This window comes from Xyrauchen texanus, chromosome 39, assembly GCF_025860055.1.
Source record: "Xyrauchen texanus isolate HMW12.3.18 chromosome 39, RBS_HiC_50CHRs, whole genome shotgun sequence".
Classification (NCBI taxonomy): domain Eukaryota; kingdom Metazoa; phylum Chordata; class Actinopteri; order Cypriniformes; family Catostomidae; genus Xyrauchen; species Xyrauchen texanus.
The window spans coordinates 8,921,074-8,941,914 of record NC_068314.1 but is presented as its reverse complement, the minus strand read 5'-3'; the positions used below and the strand labels follow the sequence as shown (position 1 = coordinate 8,941,914).

Genomic DNA, 20,841 nt, shown 5'->3' with positions numbered 1-20,841 from the left:
TACGCATTTTTATCTGTTTCTCACCCACACCTATTTCTGAAGACATGGATTTAAACACTGGAGTCAAATGGATTACTTTTATGCTGCCTTTTAGTCCTTCAAAGTTTTTTGTCTCCGTACACTTGCATTGAATGGACCAACAGAGCTGATATTCCTATAAGAAAAATTGTGTTGTGAAGAAGAAATTCATACACATCTGGGATAACTTGAGTGAAGAGTAAATTATGAAATAATTTTTGTTTTAGGATGAACTTATTCCTTCAAAGTATGTACCTAGGAATTTAATTGACATTCAGTTGATGGAAAGAAAAAAAAATGTTTCCTAAAGTCTCTTTTTCTTTTGATTTTTGGTTTAAAATATGATCTGGATATATAACTGTAGAAATTCACCACGCCTTTTCTGCCAAGTGTACAGAAATTACGAGATCTGCCATGTGTGTTAGAGAGAGTCTCCTGTTCGCCATCAGATGTCTCCCTGCTCTATCGTTCACTCGTTTAAAATATTTTGTACATCCATGAAATTTATTGGGCGACAAATGCTGTCGGAAGAGAAATAACAGAGGGGGCGTTTACAAGCCGAATCATCCATTTGGCCGAATTCAAATTTCATTATATATATATATAACTTACCATTGCCATCTGTACACGAAATATGCTTGTTTAAATCTATTATATTCAGAGATTGGAACCTGAGACACCAGTAGACCTCCGCCCATGCTCTAGAAGAAAATGATTACAATGTGCTATCCTGTAATCACAAATGACGGTCCATCGCTGCCTGCGCTGAGAAAGGCTACGTACAACGTGACCACACGCTCATTCACTTTCGCTTCAGCTCATCAGCGGTCTGGATGACAACGGCTTGCACTAAAAGGTTTTTAAACCGATAATAGTATAGGAAACATTATAATAAAATAAGATAATATAATTTGCTCTTCCCAACCTATTACGTCACAGGAAAATAAGATGACCAATCAAAAAAATCTTTCAGATCGTTGCATCAGACCCCCGTTTCATGTTAACTGCCATTCTATAGCGCTTTATTTCTATCCATGACAACAATCATCCAGGAAACGCAAGTACGAATCCTACGACTACAAAGAAACAGCTCATGTATTTTAATTAGACCTCGGTTAATATTCATTAAGTTTTGCAGACGTTCCTCCGTAACTAACAAATGGCAAACACTTGAATTTTTTATATTTATCAGGTTACGCTCGTGAACTTCCAATAGTAAAGGCATGGCTCATGAATATTAAGAAGCAAACCTTTACCATAGTATTGCCCATCCAGGAAATACATGTTGTGAAAGTATTACTGTCTCAATCACGAAAATGGCACCCAATAGGAAAAACAGCCTTCCTTCGAGCAACTCTCCTTTTAAAACGAAAGGGTTAATATGTTGAAGTGTTTATGGACGAGATTTCTGATCTAAAGGACTCGACTTCAGGGGATAAATCAGGTTTGGGGCAGTCTCGCGTGCTGTCTTTGGGAAGTTCAATTGAAGAAATGACTCTTGGTATGGATTTTATACTGAGCAATTTAGGCTAAAACTTATTTTTTGTCTTAATGTGTGGCATTGGTACTGTATACCTGTGTTAGTGTAGGCCTACATCACAATGACAGAAGCCGTAGTCATAATAGTTTTGTATTTGTATTATTGTGTTGTATAATTATGTGTACATTTGACATGTAAATTGTGTTGTGCAAATATGTTGTTTATTGTAAATTGTTATATGTCTCGTCACTGTCATGACTGCTATGTTGCTCGGAACTGCACACAAGACTTTCACCCACTGTTGCACTTGTGTATATAGTCGTGTTACAATAAAGTGATTTGATTTTAATAACCTAGATAAAGACAACTACTGCAGAACTTTATCATATCAAATGCACATGGTATGGAATAGTTATTCGCTTTCAGTGGATGGCAGCAGAAGCATGGGAATGGTGGGGAAGTTCTGGACTGGTATCTCAAAGGTTTGTAGGTTCGAAGCCCTTGTTTAAGACATTTAACCTAAGGTTCCGTCCGAAGGACTAAACCTGTAATATGTGATCTGGATTAAAGCTTTAGATAAATGTCCAACTAGTCATCAGGAATGCCGAGAGTGATTCGCTCATCACTGGATGTGGAGTACAGTCCGGTGGGTGAGAGCTTCGGCATGCAGGAGTTCTGGCTCTATGTGTGTCTGCGCAGGGTCTCTGTGGTCGCCGCGCACATAATTTCATTCGGTCTGGTTATTCTGACATCCATACTGTCCAGACCAGGAACGAGTGAGTTATTTCATTGTATTTGCATATCTGTTGTCGGCTTTGATTACACTCTGTTGGTTTAGATTACTTGAGTTTCATTGTTTAAAAAGCATTTGCCACCCCAATAATTATTAATAGGTAGGCCTATCATTAACACACATTATATGATGCTTAACAGATTATCGTTTTACTTTATGTGTGAACATAATATATAGAAATAAAGGAAAGTTTAAAATTTCAACACCATCAAAAACGACCATGGTGATGATGTGTTTGGACTCCCTTTTATTAAAAGAATATTCTGGGTTCAATACAAATTAAGCTCATTCGACATTATTTCTGGCATAATGTTGATTACCACGAAAATGTAATTTTACTCGTCCCTTCTTTTCTTAAAAACAAACAAAGCAAAAAAATCGAGGTTACAGTAAGGCTCTTAAAATGGAAGTCAATTGGGGACAATTTTTGAACGTTAAAATACCGCGAGACAAACAATATGCATGTAAACACGATTTGTTTAATAAAATCGCTTACTAAAAATGTATGTGTTAAGTTATATTCAATGTTATAACTTTATTGCCATGACGATGCTGTAAACCCTAAAATGACTGTTAAAAAAATTTAACAACTTTACAGCTCAAATAATATGCCATTTTTAACCAAATAATTAATATAAGTGTTTTCATAAAGCTTCACATTTCTGCCTTTAAACCATCAAAAAATGTCCCCATTCACTTCCATTGTTCCATCGATTTTGTTCTTAGTTGTTTTTTAAAGGAGGGAGGAGTTGAAATTTATTTTTGTGGAAATCAATGTTATGCCACAAATGCTTTCGACCGATCTTAATTTGTATTAAACACGGAACATTCCTTTAATTTCCGTCACATTAGATGCTGCTTAACAGACTAGTATGTCGAGAACATTTATTTATGAATACAAAATATAGGAATAATATAGCGATATATCATACCATGATAGTACAACGGTTTTTTTTTACTACCATTTAAAAACCATAGTTTATGAATATGTTAATATTTAATATTTAAAAACCATAGTTTATGAATATGTTAATAAGATAAGATCCAATTTCATTGGTACAGAGCCAATGAAATGCAGTTGTTTTTGCATATCCCAACTAAGCTGAGGTCAGAGCGCAGGGTCAGCCATAAACAGCACTCCTGGAGCAGATAGGGCCAACAGTGGTATCTTGGCAGTGCTGGGGCTTGAACCCCGACCTTTCGGTCAGTAGGGGGGTTCAGCCTTAACCGCTGAGCCACCACTGGCCCTGTAATCAGCAATATGTTAATCACTCAGTACCATGGAATAACAAAGTACCAGAGAGTACCATGGTAGTGCTGTTTTTATTTTTATTTTTATTTTATTTTTTTTAGACATTTAACATGGTAAGGTAATTCCACTGTATTCTTTGAAGAACCTTGAAGTACACTTAACTACCATAGTATATCAGAGTAGCATGATATTAGCATTTGATACCATCACCAATAATGCTTTATTAATTGAATATATTGTAAAAAGTGTTGAAATGTTATAAAAGTAAACTCTTGTTCTCATACAGGTCTTTTCTCTTGGCATCCCATCTGCATGTCACTTGGGGTAAGTCATCACTGTACTCATGCTTTTGTTTTACACAATCCAGCACATTTTATTACAAAATTCAATAACTTCAATAACATTTTTCAACATCACCCAAAGATAAAACTTTTCTCATAATTTACTTACTGTGTGAAGATTTTCAGAAGATCTCAGCTCTTTAGGCATATACAATGCAAGTGAATGGTGACCAAAAATTTGATAAATAAAAAAAATAGAAAAATATGCATATAAAGGCAGCTAAAAAATAATCCATACGACTCCAGTGGTTAAGTCCATGTCTTCTGAAGTGATATGAAAGATGTGGATGAGAAAGCCCTTATTTACTATAAATTATCATCCCTGTCCAGTAGGTGGCGATATGCACAAAGATTGCGAATCACCAAATACACAAGAATGTGAAAGCGGAGATTTATAGTAAAAAATTAAAAATATTGATTTGTTTTTCACCCACACCTATCATATCTGAAGACATGGATTTAACCACTGGGATCTTATGGATTACTTGTATGCTGCCTTTATGTACTTTTGGAGCTTTAAAATGTTGGTACCATACACTTTTATTAAGACAGATAATTACAGAGTTGAAATATTCTTTTAAAAATCATACACATCTGGGATGTCATGAGGGTAAATTCATGATGTGAGAATTTTCATTTTTGGTTGAACTATCCTTTTAACAGTGAATCCTATCACTTTAATTTCCACTGTGGAACAATGTGTCTCAGTGACGAAGCCTCTATAAGAAATAATTAAATATGCATGTCTCTTTTAAATAATGAATTGAGTGTGGTGGAATACAAAGGAATTTACAAAACTAACCTCAGCTGCAAGTTTGCAGTGGGAATCTGGTTCCACTGATGCTGATTACAAAGAGCTGTGTGGGTGCATTTCACTTGCGTACCAGTAATGCAGTTAATGGTTTGTGATGACCGGATAGACATTCTCACATTTTGACCTATGTTGAACCCCTAGCTTTCTTTTGTTTTGTTATGATTAGCTAACCTTTTTGCACATGAAATTATTAACCTGTGTATGTAGAGTAAAATATTTATTAATTAAATGTGTGTGATCATATGTTAATGTGTTGATTGTTCTGACAACAAAAGGTAATAAGTATAAGCAACTCTATGCAAGTATACAAATGCTTTGCCAATCCATTGGCAGTGTGTAGTCTAGATGAGCAAGAAGTGCATTTTTAGGGGCCGTTCACACTGAATACTTTTTTGTGTTAAAAAAAGCTAGATGCAGAACAATGAATGCAACAGGACGCAGGTGTCTGGAGACACATTTTTATTTGTGTTCTTTTAACTTAACCCGGTGTCTTAAACCACTGCACTTATGTGTAAGACACCGTATAAACAACAAGATCAAGGTCAAAGACATCTATCTAGCAAGTTTACACTGAAAAAAAATTGGAAAAACAGTGCACACAGATGCAAAAACACAGTTTGAACAGCCCTCAAAGAGGTGATAGAGTTACCATCATATGTCGTGGAGTGGCAATGCTGAAAATGTATCACAAATTGGCTTTGGAATGCAATGTTTTAAATTGAACTCACGCAACTAAAAACATAATTGTGTCAAGTATGTTTTGGTCCTAATCAAACATTCTGACAGTTCTGGGCTACTCAAAAAAGTAGTCCACTACAAATTACCAATTACTTGTCTAAAAATATAATCAGATTACTTAAATTTACTGATTGATCAGAAATTTAAAACAGAGATTCATCAGAAAATTATTTACATTACTAATTATTTTAAGTTATGTTCTAAAACACTTTTTGTAGATTTTTTGTTTTGTTTTTTCACTCAAAATAATGTCTGTATTTCAACGTTCATCTCTCCAATTAATCGTTTGTGAGTGAATTAATATAATATACATATGAATATAATTTACTTATATTTGTATATATATATTATTAAATTTAAAATAAACCGTTTTAAAAATGATCTACATCAAGTAATATTATTTTAGAAATGTGTAACCCAAGTAAAGAAATTTAAATTAATTTTATAGAAAGTCAGTAACTATACTATCTTTTTCACAAGAAGTTAAAATGTAATGTGTTACACCACTTATGTACATAAAATGAATTAGATCAAAGTAACTAATTATAACAAAACCTGCCCATCTCTCTCTCTCTCTCCTATTTTAGTTTGGCCTGTGCATGACAGAGGGCATCCTTCTCTTCTCTGCTGAGGGTAGTCCGTTCTGCTTTAAATCCCGTAAATGGAAGGTCCGTCTGCACTGGTTCTTCCAGGCCTTGCTGCTGGTGTTAGGAGCTACAGGCTTCAGCTTCATGGTGGCCAGCAAGAATGTATCAGAGCTTTCTCACTTTACCTCCTGGCACAGTCTACTGGGAGTTGGTACAATGGCTGCTACTGCGCTACAGGCGGCCAGTGGCATCTTTCTTCTGTTTCCCACACTTATCAGCACCCGATCATTTCCAAGGTTGAGACTGTACCATCGCACCTGTGGCCTGGTGGCCTACCTGTTGGCCACCATCACTATCATGTCAGCCATGTTTACAGACTGGTTTCAGGCCACGGTAAAAGGAACAATGTGGTACATCTTCCTATTGCTGCCACTGTTTCCTGCCTTGGTGGTGATGAACCAAATTACTAATGCTTTGATGCCCAAAAAGAAGATTACTAGCTGAAAACTAAAGCTTCAATTTAGGGCTCTGAACTTGAACAGAGATTAGACCACTGAACGGTAAAGCACTACTTTGAGGAACTGATGAAATGTGATTTCTTTAAAGCGCACTAAGACATTTTTCTATTTAAATTCAAGTGTGTCACTTATTCAATCTAAAATAATGTCAGTGTCAGAGACAATTTTAAGTAAACCATTTACAGAATGATTTACAAAAAAGTTGTTGTATCAAAACATTGTTTGCTTGAACCAATGGCTTGTGTTTGGGAAAGGACCACAAGTATTTGCAAATGTGGGAAAATCTATTATTTTCATAATGTTATTAATGAAAATAAACAATATTAGTAGTAGGGCTGTCGATTTAACACGTCAATTTAGTGCAATTATATAAAAATAACATGTAAAAAAAATGTATGCAATTAATGATGCCTCCTGACCCATAGGTAAACTCAGTAATAAAAGTATGTATTTTCCTACCATTAGAGCAATATAAAGGAATAGTTCCCCCAAAAATAAAGTGTGTAGTACTTTCTTTCTTAAGCAGAATACAAATGAAGATTTTTAGACGGATATTGCAGCTCTTTAGGTCCATTCCAGTGGTCTAATCTTCTGAAACGAAATGCTAAGTGTGTAAGAAAAAGATCAATATTTAAAACCTGTTTCACCAAAAATGTTCGCTTCTGGCCAGCTTGAGGTTTGTACGATGACGAGGGTGGAGTATAAACTGCCTCTTTCGTTACGTAAGCATGTAAGCCTCCTCTGCAGACATTCATACGTAGATACCTTATTACCAGCTGTTTCTATGGACTGCAATACTGTTTCTACACAAAAGCAGTATATGCAATGATCTGAGCAAGGAGCTCGGTCTGAGGCATCTCTTACACTCATTCACTTGCATTCAAACTGATTCAAAGAGCTCTCCTTGTTGACCATTCCAAGATGGCGCCGCAGTTGATATATCCAAACCAGTCGAATGAGGCATATGCATGATTATCTATGCTCCTCTGTCAGTTCTCGTGTAAATGTTCCAATGTGTTTGACCTTGACCCTTGTGAATTTCTAGTAAAAAAGTTTTAAATATTGATTTCTTACACATCTAGCATTTAGCTTCAGAAGACATTAATTAATCCACTGGAGTCATATGAATTAATTTTATAATGGCTATATGTGCTTTTTTTAAGCATCAAAAAGTTGGCACCCTTTCACTTGCCTTTTATGTACCTACTGAGATCAAATATTCTTCTAAAAATCTTCATTTGGGTTCTGCAGAAGAAAGAAGGTCATACACATCTGGGATGGCATGAGGGTGAGTAAATGATTTTACTTTTTGGTTGCACTATCCCTTTAAGTACATTTAACTTCTTTTTTTATGAGACACATCAGTAGGGGGCAGTCAGCGAGCCTCACAAAACATCATAGGCAGCACAGCCACAGAATGAGAGCCAGTCACGCAGGACGCATTCTTGACAGTTGGATAAAGCACAACAATATTTCCCAATTTTTGAAATTTGGGATTGCCATAGTTTCAACTACTTTAAGCTTGACACAGCTTTCTAAAAGTGCAGCATTTATGATGTAGAAAACGAGACAATATGATAAAAAATATCTCAGACAGAACACAAGAATGCATCCTGTGCGATGCTCAATTGAAAAACAAACTCAATTGCTGTGGCGACCAAATATCTGAAATATATGTGTGTGTGTATATATATATATATATATATATATATATATATATATATATACACACACACATATATGTATACACACACAGTAGATGATAGATAGATATAATAATAATATACATAATTGAATATATATATAGAGAGAGAGAGAGAGAGAGAGAGAGAGAGATATATTTATTATATTCTTACTATATACAGTTGAAGTCAGAAGTTTACATACACTTAAGTTGAAGTCATTAAAACAAATGTATTAACCACTCCAAAGATTTAATATTTGCAAACCTTAGTTTTGGCAAGTCGTTTTTAGGACATCTACTTTGTGCATGACACGAGTCATTTTTCCAACAATTGTTTACAGACAGATTGCTTCACATTTAATTGACTATATCACAGTTCCAGTGGGTCAGACGTTTACATACACTAAGCTAACTGTGCCTTTATTTTTCTGGGAAAGATTCTGATAGGCTAATTGTAGTCAATTGGAGGTGTACCTGTGGATGTATTTTAAAGCTTACCTTCAAACTCAGTGCCTTTTTGCTTGACATCATAGGAAAATGTTAAAAAAATCTGCCAAGACCTCAGAAACAAATTTGTGGACCTCCACAAGTCTGGTTCATCCTCAGGAGCAATTTCCAAATGCCTGAAGGTACCACATTCATTCATCTACGCAAGTATAAACACTATGGGACCATGCAGCCATTATACTGCTCAGGATGGAGACGCATTCTTTCTCCTAAAGATGAACATAGTTTGGTGAAAACAGTGCAAATCAATCCCAGAACAACAACAAAGGGTCTTGTGAAGATGCTGGAGGAAACAGGTAGACAAGTATCTGTATCCACAGTAAAATGAGTCCTATATGGACATAACCTGAAAGGCTGCTCAGAAAGGAAGAAGCCACTACTCCAAAACCACCATAAAAAAGCCAGACTACAGTTTGCAAGTACACATGGGGACAAAGATCTTGGCCTCTGGTCTGATGAAACAAAAATGTAACTGTTTGGCCATAAAAGGGTGAAGCTTGCAAGCTGAAGAACACCACCCCATCCGTGAAGCATGGGGGTGGCAGCATCATGTTGTGGGGGGTGCTTTGTTGCAGGAGTTACACCAGTTCTGTCTGGAGGAATGGGAAAAAAAATCCAGCAACTTATTGTGAGAATCTTGTGGAAGATTACCCTAAATGTTTGACCCCAAGTTAAACAATTTAAAGGCAATGCTACCAAATACTAACAAAGTGTATTTAAACTTCTGACCCACTGGGAATGTAATGAAAGAAATAAAAGCTGAAATAAAAAATTCTCTCTACTATTATAATGACATTTCACATTTTTAAAATAGTGACCCTAACCGACCTAAGAAAGGGAATGTTTTCTACGATTAAATGTCAGGAGTTTAAATGTATTTGGCTAAGGTGTATGTAAACTTCTGACTTCAACTGTATATTTATTTGAATTATTATATATGAATTATTTATATTGAATGTATGTGATTAATATATGCGGTCAGTTTAAAATCCCAACTGTTTTATCAGTTGTTTGAGAGGACAGATAATATCCAGCAAAACATAAATCACTTAATGCACTTTTAAGTATCACCACTTCTGAAACTGGACATACTGGTACATTGTAAATTAATAATATATTTGTGTATTTTTGAATTAGTTGAGTTTGATACATATACAAGCAACTAGCTGAAAAATTTTTCAAGATTGATTGAGATCTGTTGTTTTTTTATGATGTTATTTTAATATGCACTGGTAACTCTGGACATTTGAGGCACTCTGGGAAATACTCTTATTGTGATATTGTAAACTTGTGCAAATAAAAAAATGTGGGCATCTGATGCTTATTTAAAAGTATGTATAAAGCAAGTACTAGTGGATTTCTTTATATTGTATTTCAATATATTGATCCAGTATGTCTGTGATAAATATTAAACGTGCTGTGTTTTAGATTACAGAGTAGACCACTATCATTCTTAAGTGTAGTTCTAAGGTCCCAGATTGAATCACCATCAACATTGTAATTTAATCCAGATTGTGATTTGACAGTGCAAACCTGTAATATGAGTGTATTACTAATGCATACTGTAAATTGGAAATATGTTAAGAGTATGCTTGTATTTAATCTAAAAGGGAAAAAATCTGAAGTTTACGTTACTGTTTGGAGAACAATTCTTATGATGCAATAAGTGTGCTGTTGCAATTTTTCTATCTATGTAATTGCACAATTTGGTCAGTCAATGAGATTTTATGTAGAAAAAGACTCATGGTTGAGGTCTGTGAATTTATAATATTGGCATATCAATAACAATATTTTTGAGGATAGTTTATTCTATATTGTATGAAAAGTATTTGAGGACTTGTGTGATCTACCTTATGAACAGTAAACTATTGTTTTTATTCCTAATGTTTTGTGGCATTCTGTAAAAAACATTTTGATTATACATTGCCAATTAAGCACTCCTTTGGGTTTGCCTGTGACAAAACATTTACCAAAGCAGCAATTGCACATGGTTTAAATGTTGAAATTAATATCAAACTGAAAAGTAACATTTTCTCACATAAATTTCTCATGATGTATTTAAAACTACATTCATCAGATTTATATATAGGTGTAGAGACAGTCAGGTTCGTCATAAAATATTTTATGTAAGATTATTATTTTTAGAGCCGCAATAGTAAAGCATTGTGAAACATTCCAAAGTCTTATCATTGCATACCAGAAACACCAAAATCGTACATAACACTCAAGGGCAGAGGTAGATATGTGCTTTGATAACTAATTTAAATGGCTATTTGCTCATCTAAAATGTGTTTGTCCTTTTCAGAAAACCTTCAATAAATACAGACAGACCTGTATGAACATACTTAGTCAGAGGTAAAAAAATATTCAGATCTCACTAATGGCAAAGACACTGAAATTGTGATTTTTTTTTTACATGATGGATTTTGCCTGCTTACTCTTAGCTCTTATTAGCGAGAGCAAAACAATCAAATGACTGACATTGAAGCCTGTGTAAATTAAAACTGATATACAAAATGTTTCTACTAATTAATGCCATTGTAAAACAGTAACAATCCAGTAATTCTATGTGTTGCAGCCTGATGTTGAAATCACTTGGTTTAAACCCATTAGTTACATGTATTCTGGTGTAGAAACAGGGGCCTGCACTTTAAAATGTTCTCAATCAGTAGTTATGTCTTGTTTTCCAGTAAAACAATCTAAACATCCTTAAATTATTTACTTGAAGCAAAATGACATGATATTAAAAGAATAGTTCAGCCAAAAATGAAAATTCTCTCATTTACTCACCCTTATGCCAGTCATGTGTATGGCTTTCTTCAGCTGAACAAAAAAAAAAAAAAATCATAGTAATTTTGAAACTCCAAAAAGCTTAAAAATGCAAAATAAATTAATCCATAACTTCTGAAGCGACATGATCACATTTTTGTGCATATCGCCACCTACTGGTCAGGGAGGAGACTTTATAGTAAAAAAGAAATTAAATAGGGACCTATTTCTCACCCACACCTATCATATCGCTTCTGAAGACCTCTGGAGTCTTATGGATTACTTTTATACTACCTTTATGTGCTTTTTGGAGCCTCAAACTTATGGCCACAATTCGCTTGCATTGTGTGGACCTACAGAGTGGGGATATTCCTCTAAAAATCTTAATTCTTGTTCTGCAGAAGAAATAAAGTCATACACATCTGGGATGGCATGAGAGTAAATGATGAGAGAATTCATTTTTGTGTAAACTATCCTACTATCCCAGATAAATGTTTCCAATAGTATAAGAAAAATAAAATCCCTACTAAATTAAGTTTACTTTTCTGACCCCAGTAACAAATAGTTTTTGTTTTAAGCACAAACCTCAGATTTCTCTGAAAAAAATACTTAATATCTAAAGTTAATTTCATTTTCAAATAAATGTATCTTGTTTTAAGGATGTTTTTATATTTCTGCTGGAAAAATACTGAATAAGAGCATTATATTTATTTTGGTAGTGTATGAGTGCTCATCTGACAGTAGGTTGTAGTCCAGTTAGATACAGTTAATTTCATTGACCCTCCTCACAAATAAAAGTGACCGTCCCATTCAGTAAATCTTCCATGCTGACAGCCATGATCCCTGAGCCAGCAGGTGTTTCTTGTTGATCACTGAGAGCAACAAACACCTGTGGTGACCCCTCAATCTGGGATTGGCCGAGGCTAATCACTTGCTCTGCCTCTTGACCGACCGCATCCTCACACTGAATCACCTGGAAAGAGTCACATGTGGGTCAAATTGAGGAAAACCACAAAAGAGCCTCCATTATGAACAAGAAAGTACTTAAATTGTCAGTTTACTGAAAGAAGAAAAAGTTTACTGTTATTATTTACAGGCCTTCATGTCCTTCCAAACTGGTATGATTCTCTTTCTTCAGTGGAACTCATAAGAAGTTAGGCCAAATATTTACACTACTTTTCTCCATACAATGAAAAAAAAAAGAAAAAAGAAAACTCCAAAATACCACAATAGTAATCCATTTGACTTAATGACCTACAGTATACACCAAGTCTTCTGAAGCTTTATGCCAGCTTTGTGTGAGGAATAGACTGAAATTTAAGTCATTATTCCTCATTTTGTCTTCCACATATGAAAGAAATCATATGAGTTTGGAACAACATGAGGGTGAGAAATGATAAAAATTATTTTACATTTTTGGTGAACTATTCTTTTTTCTTTAAGGCTGGAAACTGCATGATTTGGATGGACCGATATAATATACATACATATATAGATTTAGTGACCACTTTATTAGTTACCCCTGTACACCTACTTATTCATGTGATTATCTAATCAGCCAATAAAAACAAATTGTGATCTCAGTGAATTGGATCGTGTCATGATTGTTGGTGCCAGACGGGCTGGTTTGAGTATTTCTACTATAACTACTGTTCTGGGAGTGGTGGTGGCGTAGTGGGCTAAAGCACATAACTGTTAATCAAAAGGTCGCTGGTTCGATCCCCACAGCCACCACCATTGTGTCCTTGTGCTCTGGGAGGATTGTCCCTGTAATAAGTGCACTGTATGTCGCTTTGGATAAAAGCATCTGCCAAATGCATAAATGTAAATCACTGAGATCAAATTTTTCCCACATTCTGATGGCTAATGTGAACATTAACTGAAGCTCCTGACCCGTATTTGCATAAATAAGTAGCTGTACAGGTGTATCTAATAAAGTGGTCGGTAAGTGCATATATATATATATATATATATATATATATATATATATATACTTACTGTGTATATATACACTTTATATATACTTGTGTTCGTGCTGTTCTAAACTAAAGTGTAAGAGTAGTGCATGTTAAGAGCTACCGTTTGTCTTTTTCACATTACATAAGTTAGCCAGCAAGTGGTGGCAAAAGATAATTTTATGTGTAATATGAGCCAGTTAGGTGATTTGAAATGAATCCGCATCAGCCAGTGTTTAAATGCAACATAACTTTGTGATCACTTGTATTACTACTATATTACTAAAGCTAGGGAATTGCTTTAAACTGCTTTAAACGAACAACTTCAGCTTTACGGCTCATCAAAGCTGGGAGACACAACAGACTGATTAATTACACAATGGGTGCTTAAAATGGCGGAGGACATTGCGGTTTCTATAGTGATCGACTCTTCCGCACCGGCTACCGTGAAATAGGGAGAAATACCCCCGCTTGGACGTTATTTTTCAACTGAGAAAGCTGATTTTCAGAAAGCTGACAGCATCTCTGCTTGGGAGTAGCAACAGGCGATCTGAAACTTTGAAAATCGAGTCTCTCTGCATTCTCTTGTGGATCGTCCAACTGTCACAAATGCATCTGATGTGACCGATTCTCCTTCTGTGTTTGTGCTGATTGTGAAGTTTGTTGAGGCACACTGACTGCCCCCTGCTGACACGGCTTGCAAAAACACAAAGTTGCATGAACTCCAGGCTTGAATTGCTCCAATGGTAGGAAAATACTTCATTTTATTCAACTTATTTAGGGGTCTGTAGGCATGATTCATTTTCGTTCATTTGTTTAGCACATTATTTTTAATGTAATTAATCGAAGCAAATTAACACATTAAATACAGCCCTAATAAAAGCCAAAAAAATTCAAAAATGCAACACTGTAGGAGAGTTCGTAACAGGCTCTGGTGTTACCGTTTGCGAGCTGGAGGCCTCTGACTGCACTTCCTCCTGCATGACCTGCAGGTGTTTGGACAAGAAGTGTTGTTGGAACTCCGGCTCTGAGGGGAAGTGGAGAGAGCAGACCATACAGCTAAACACAGAGCTGCCCTGACTCAACTGGCCACTGCAGGTGTGCTGTTGTAATTCCTGCTCGCTCGTCAGAGTGCGGCCACAATTCACACACTTCCACAAATGCACCTCTGAAAATCACACCCAGATCAACAGAACACTATTGCACCATGTATGATGGAACTAACGGTAACAGCATCCTGCAAGAGAGAGAATGATTTATAAACCATAAAAAAAAACTTTTTAGAACACAGATATAACGAGATTTGTATAAAATAAAGTTTGTGATAAAATTTTTAGGTAGGTTTAGATTTTAAGCTTTTGTTCTGTGTAAATGAAATGCTGCATCTTATCTTAAGATTTTTTATTTTCTGAAGAAAATTTAAGTGGTGCTTGCATGTGCTAGATTCGCCACCTCAATTTTAGGGTGTTTGTCAGGAAGCTATGATGTGGTTGCTAAGGTGTTCTGAGTAGTTGTCAGGAAGCTATGATGTGGTTGCTAAGGTGTTCTGAGTAGTCTTTTAACTCATCGCTATGCTGTTGCGAGGGTGTTGTTATGTAGTTGCAAACGTATTTTTGGTGGTTGCTTATTAGTCAAAAGATCCTTCCCATTAAAATATGATATTCGGGTGCCTCCTTCAAAGCAAATCTTAGAGATTCTTTTTCCCATTTCATTGTTCAGCAGGTAAAAATTATATATAACACACAGTTAAAGGGATAGTTCACCCAAAAATGAAAATTCTCCTCTCTTTACTTTCCCTCATGCCATCCCAGATGTCACTTTCTTCTGCAGAACACAAATTTATACTTTAAAAAAATATCTCGGCTATGTAACAGAGGTGGGCAGTAACACGCTACATTTACTTGAGTAACTTTTTGGGAAAAAAATTTACTTTTAGAGTAGGTTTAAAAGTGGGTACTTTTTACTCTCACTCAAGAAAATTTCTAATGATTTTTTTTACTTTCACTTCTCTACAATGGGTGGTGTTACTGTCGTTACAATACTGGGTATAGTTTTAATTAATGTGTAATTTATTGAGATATTATTATATGGGACTTTTACGAGAGAAGATGTTCACTTAGCTGTCTCTCAAGTCATCAGTGCTGCATCATCAAACTCTTCAACGTGAAACAATTTCTTCGCTCCGCACAGAGAAAAAAATATATAGTTTCGTCATGCAATGCCTTCATTTAACACCAAGACAAGCTGATATTGCAAGATTAAAATCACAGCTCCAACTTAAGGCAGCACGCTGAGGTAAGTTTTGGTTCTAATTCTAACGTGGGCTTTTCTGTGTAATGAGATGGTCATTTTCAGGGTGATTCTGTAACTGGGCTCTTATGAAAACAGTTTTTAAGTGTACATTTTTAAATCAGTGCATCAATATATCAGTGTGCTTTGTCCAACATCCAGCATGTCATAAGCTGTATTTATGCATTTACTCCGCACCCTCCAGTGGGTGCTGGAAACTATCGCATCTACTTCAGGTGGATTAACTGTATTAATTCATGTAAACATCCAAGTTAAGTGTAAACCACTGCCATTCGCTTGATCGACAACCGGAGCGCAAACAGACAGCATTTCTGTGCGTGCACAGTGAGGTGCGCGCGCATGTTAGATGTACAGGCGCGAGGCAAACGTATGGTGAAGAGAGTGGCTGTGTCCGAAATCGTTTACTCATTCACTATTTTCTATATAGTGAATGACTGTTAGTGCACTATATCTCAGCAGTAAGTGAACGAAATGAGTGAATTCGGACGTGAGTGTAGGAGCTCTGGGGCTATTGCAGAAAAAACGTCACGTATGAAATTTTTAAATACTTGGGCCTTACTTTTTATTCTTATTAATCATATATTAATACAATAAATCTTCATTCTGTTTGTCATTTGTAATATATACTGTGTGTTAATATAAAGAGTAAACACATTTGATCAAATAAAGAGTACATTTTAAAATGTATCTGTATGTTTTGTCTCTCTATATGTTATTATGTTATTTTAATTAAGTAATGATTTGGCAAAAAGTAATTTACTAGATTCAGCATGAAATAAAACATTGCAGGAGTAACGGAAGCAGTAAACTCCCAGCTTGTACGTCTTCCCCATGGTGGATTGTGGGAAATTAACCATTGTCGATTGTACATAAAATGTACACTTGAAATTTGAGTGCATTATGTGTAAGAATGAGTAAACAAAAGTAGGGAACGAGTGGCTCATTCATAATTCAGACACTCCTACAAAATAGCAGACACTCGAAATAGTACACTATATAGTGGATACGGGGTGATTTCAGACACAGTGAGTGTTCCGCAACTGGAGTTGGTGCCCTACGTAGGCTGCGTACTCTGCAGTGAGAGAGCGTGGTACTGCTGTACAGAACTAATTATCTAAATATGACACTGAAAATACACTGAAATAAGAATCCATACAGGCCTTTTAAAGCTATGAAATAGTGAAAGAAGGCATTAATAAAGCATGATCTTGCTTTGTTTTATATTTCAGCATTATATATAATGTCCTTGTGGGACATTTTCATGTTTTCACTGTAAAAATTTCTAGAAGGTTTTCCAAACCTCTCTTCTTATTGACAAATTCATCCAGATCTGACAAGAGCCCTTAAAGGGATAGTTCACTAAAAAATTTAAATTCTCATTATTTACTCACACTCTTGCCACCCCAGACGTGTATGACTTTCTTTCATCTGCTGAATTCAAATTTAGAATTTCTCAGCTCTGTAGGTCCATACAAAGCAAGTGAATGGGTGGCAACATTTTAAAGCTAAACAAACAAACAAACATAAGTCAGCATAAAAGTAATCCATAAGACTCTAGTGGTTAAATCAATATCTTCTATAAGTGATGTGTGGATGAAAAACAGAGAAACAGATCATTTTTATATACTTCTTCTTGTGATTCACATTCTTCTCTGCATATCATCCCCTGCTTTCTAGCAAAAATTGACAAATATTGATCCATTTCTCACCCACACTATCATATCAATTCTTAAGATATGGATTTAACCATTGGAGTCTTATGAATTTCTTTTATGCTGCCTTTTGTGCTTTTTGGAGCATCAACATTTTAGCCTACAAAGCTAAAATATTCTTTTAAAATTTGTGTTCTACAGAAGAAAGGAAATCTATCTCTTTAAAGTGATAGCTCAGCCACAGTTTAATATTTTGTCATCATTTCTCTACCCTCATGTTGTTCCAAACCAGTGTGATGCTTTGTATTATGTGGAACACAATATATGTAAGGCAGAATGTTAAGGACTGACAGTCTCGCGCACTGTTCACTTTCAATATATACAGTATCTCACAAAAGTGAGTACACCCCTCACATTTTTGTAAATATTTGATTATATCTTTTCATGTGACAACACTGAAGAAATGACACTTTGCTACAATGTGAAGTAGTGAGTGTAAAGCTTGTATAACAGTGTAAATTGGCTGTCCCCTCAAAATAACTCAACACACAGCAATTAATGTCTAAACTGCTGGCAACAAAAGTGAGTACACCCCTAAGTGAAAATGTCCAAATTGGGCCCAACTGGCCCAATTTTCCCTCCCCTGTGTCATGTGACTCGTTAGTGTTACAAGGTCTCAGGTGTGAATGGGGAGCAGGTGTGTTAAATTTGGTGTCATCGCTCTCACACTCCCTCAAACTGGTCACTGGAAGTTCAACATGGCACCTCATAGCAAAGAACTCTCTGAGGATCTGAAAAAAAAGAACTGTTGCTCTACATAAGAAGATTGCCAAGACCATGACACTGAGCTGCAGCACGGTGGCCAAGACCATACAGCAGTTTAACAGGACAGGTTCCACTCAGAACAGGCCTCGTCATGGTCGACCAAAGAAGTTCAGTGCACGTGCTCAGCGTCATATCCAGAGGTTGTCTTTGGGAAATAGACGTATGAGTGCTGCCATCATTGCTGCAGAGGTTGAAGGGGTGGGGAGTCAGCCTGTCAGTGCTCAGACCATATGCCGCACACTGCATCAAATTGGTCTGCATGGCTGTCGTCCCAGAAGGAAGCACTAAAGATGATGCACAAGAAAGCCCACAAACAGTTTGTTGAAGACAAGCATACTAAGGACATGGATTACTGGAACCATGTCCTGTAGTCCGATGAGACAAAGATAAACTTATTTGGTTCAGATGGTGTCAAGCGTGTATGGTGGCAACCAGGTAAGGAGTACAAAGACAAGTCTGTCTTACCTACAGTCAAGCATGGTGGTGGGAGTGTCATGGTCTGGGGTGCTGCCGGCACTGGGGAGCTACAGTTCATTGAGGGAACCATGAATGCCAAAATGTACTGTGACATACTGAAGCAGAGCATGATCCCCTCCCTTCAGAGACTGGACCGCAGGGCAGTATTCCACCATGGTGGTGGGAGAGTCATGGTCTGAGTGCTGCCGGCACTGGGGAGCTACAGTTTATTGAGAGAACCATGAATGCCAAAATGTACTGTGACATACTGAAGCAGAGAATGATCCCCTCCCTTCAGAGACTGGGCCACAGGCCAGTATTCCACCATGATAACGACCCCAATCACACCTCCAAGACGACCACTGCCTTGCTAAAGAAGCTGAGGGTGAAGGTGATGGACTGGCCAAGCTTGTCTCCAGACCTAAACCTTATTGAGCATCTGTGGAGCATCCTCAAACGGAAGGTGGAGGAGCACAAGGTCTCTAAAATCCACCAGCTCTGTGATGTCGTCATGGAGGAGTGGAAGAGGACTCCAGTGGCAACCTGTGAAGCTCTGGTGAACTCCATGCCCAAGAGGGTTAAAGCAGTGCAGGAAAATAATGGTGGCCACACAAAATATTGACACTTTGGGCCCAATTTGGCCATTTTGACTTAGGGGTGTACTCATTTTTGTTGCCAGCGGTTTAGACATTAATGGCTGTGTGTTGAGTTATTTTGAGGGGACAGCAAATTTACACTGTTATACAAGCTGTATACTCACTACTTTACATTGTAGCAAAATGTCATTTCTTCAGTGTTGTCACATGAAAAGGTATAATCAAATATTTTCAAAAATGTGAGGGGTGTACTCACTTTTGTGAGATACTGTATATGTATATATATATATATATAAACATTCACTGAAAGTAAATTGTGACTCAGGCAAACATTCTGTCTAATATTTGTAACAATATGATGGTGAATGATGACAGAATTTCCATTAATAATAATTCTGTAGTACATGTTCAATGTGTATTATGTAATGGAATATAGGGGAGTAAATGTCTATTATGTCGTTTGTGAAGGTAAAGAGTTACTCACTACTTGAGCACTCTTTTAATTGTATACTTTCTTCCTCTTACTCAAGTAATTATTTATGTTGGTACTTTTACTTCTACTTGAGTAATAATTTTTTTAAAGTAATTGTACTTTTACTTGAGTACAGTTTTTGGCTACTCTACCCACCTCTGTTATGTAGGTCCATACAATGCAAGTTAATGGTGGCTGATCTCCAGAAATCTGCATAAAATTAATCCATATGACTCCAGTGGTTAAATGCTTGTCTTCTGAAGCAATATGATAGGTGTGAGTGAGAAACAGATCAATATTTAATTCCTTATGTACTATAAATCTTCAACTTTGAACAGCCCAGGCCCACGTGGAGATATGCCCAACGAATTCTATAAAAACTAAAGAAGAATGTGAAAGTTAAATAGGAGATTTATATAGTAAAAAATTACTTAAATATTGATCCGTTTCTTATCCACACCTATCATATAGCTTCTGAAGACATGGATTTAACCATTGGAGCCTTTCGGATTACTTTTATGAAAGTAATAAGGTATGGCATAAGATTGAGTAAATGATGAGAGAATTTGAATTTTTTTGTAAACTATCCCTTTAATGAGCCACACAATTCAAGGTATCATTCATGTCTGTAGCACAACCAGTGCAGGCAGGAAGTTTAATACTTAGGGTTAGGGGTTTGTTCAAATCAAACAATTAATTACTATTAAAAGAGCAAGTATCATTGGACCTTTCTTACCTGTGTGATTGGTTATTTGGTGTTTTAACAGACTATTTCGGTTGCTAAAAGTCTTGTCACACTTGTTGCACTGGAGCAGGGATTTGATGGGGTTGTTTCCCTGGGCAAAGATGCTCTCGGGATGGGCAGTGCGATTGTGGTACCACAGGCCAGAGAGTGTCTGTGTTGGAAAAACATTCATTAAGGGCCAGTAATAAACTTAAGTGTTAATAATATACACTGCCAACTTTTGCCCTGCATGAGTGTATATACACAGTGGTGCCAAAAAGTATTTAGAAACTCAAGCCACACTAAAAAATGTATGTCACTGGATTAGATACAAAATATTAAACCAACTG

General features: G+C 36.2%; 2 protein-coding genes across 5 annotated transcripts in view; one reads left to right on the top strand and one right to left on the bottom strand.

Moving 5' to 3' along the window:
• Positions 1-862: 862 nt before the first annotated feature.
• On the top strand, positions 863-8,209 carry LOC127632751 (probable transmembrane reductase CYB561D1). Of its 2 annotated transcripts, XM_052111510.1 has the most exons (5): positions 865-1,519; positions 1,856-1,980; positions 2,069-2,274; positions 3,830-3,867; positions 6,024-8,205. In XM_052111510.1, exons 3-5 carry the CDS (start codon positions 2,100-2,102, stop codon positions 6,525-6,527), a joined length of 717 nt encoding a protein of 238 aa, XP_051967470.1. In that variant the 5' UTR covers positions 865-1,519; positions 1,856-1,980; positions 2,069-2,099; the 3' UTR covers positions 6,528-8,205. The 2 variants fall into 2 exon arrangements, with proteins under 2 accessions (XP_051967469.1, XP_051967470.1); XM_052111509.1 differs by having other exon boundaries at positions 863-2,274; positions 6,024-8,209.
• A 2,611-nt stretch (positions 8,210-10,820) lies between these two features.
• The window catches only part of LOC127632743 (zinc finger and BTB domain-containing protein 40-like), a 50,330-nt gene continuing 40,309 nt past the window's right edge, over positions 10,821-20,841 (bottom strand). The window contains exons 11-13 of one of the 3 annotated variants that reach the window (XM_052111492.1): positions 20,504-20,663; positions 14,398-14,624; positions 10,821-12,474 (exon numbers count right to left, since the gene is read on the bottom strand). In XM_052111492.1, coding sequence (XP_051967452.1) covers positions 12,274-12,474; positions 14,398-14,624; positions 20,504-20,663 — 588 coding nt within the window. In that variant the 3' untranslated portion in view covers positions 10,821-12,273. Of the gene's footprint in view, positions 12,475-14,397; positions 14,694-20,503; positions 20,664-20,841 lie in introns of those variants that run through there. The other 2 variants (XM_052111494.1, XM_052111493.1) reach the window with 2 other exon arrangements.

What these genes read in the sequence shown, in the direction of transcription:
- LOC127632751 (XM_052111509.1), top strand. Translation starts at nt 2,100, where the DNA reads ATGCCGAGAGTGATTCGCTCATCACTGGATGTGGAGTACAGTCCGGTG. An exon ending in ACTGTCCAGACCAGGAACGA is followed by an intron (nt 2,275 to 3,829) that starts GTGAGTTATTTC and finishes GTTCTCATACAG; the next exon opens with GTCTTTTCTCTTGGCATCCC. An exon ending in CCATCTGCATGTCACTTGGG is followed by an intron (nt 3,868 to 6,023) that starts GTAAGTCATCAC and finishes CTCCTATTTTAG; the next exon opens with TTTGGCCTGTGCATGACAGA.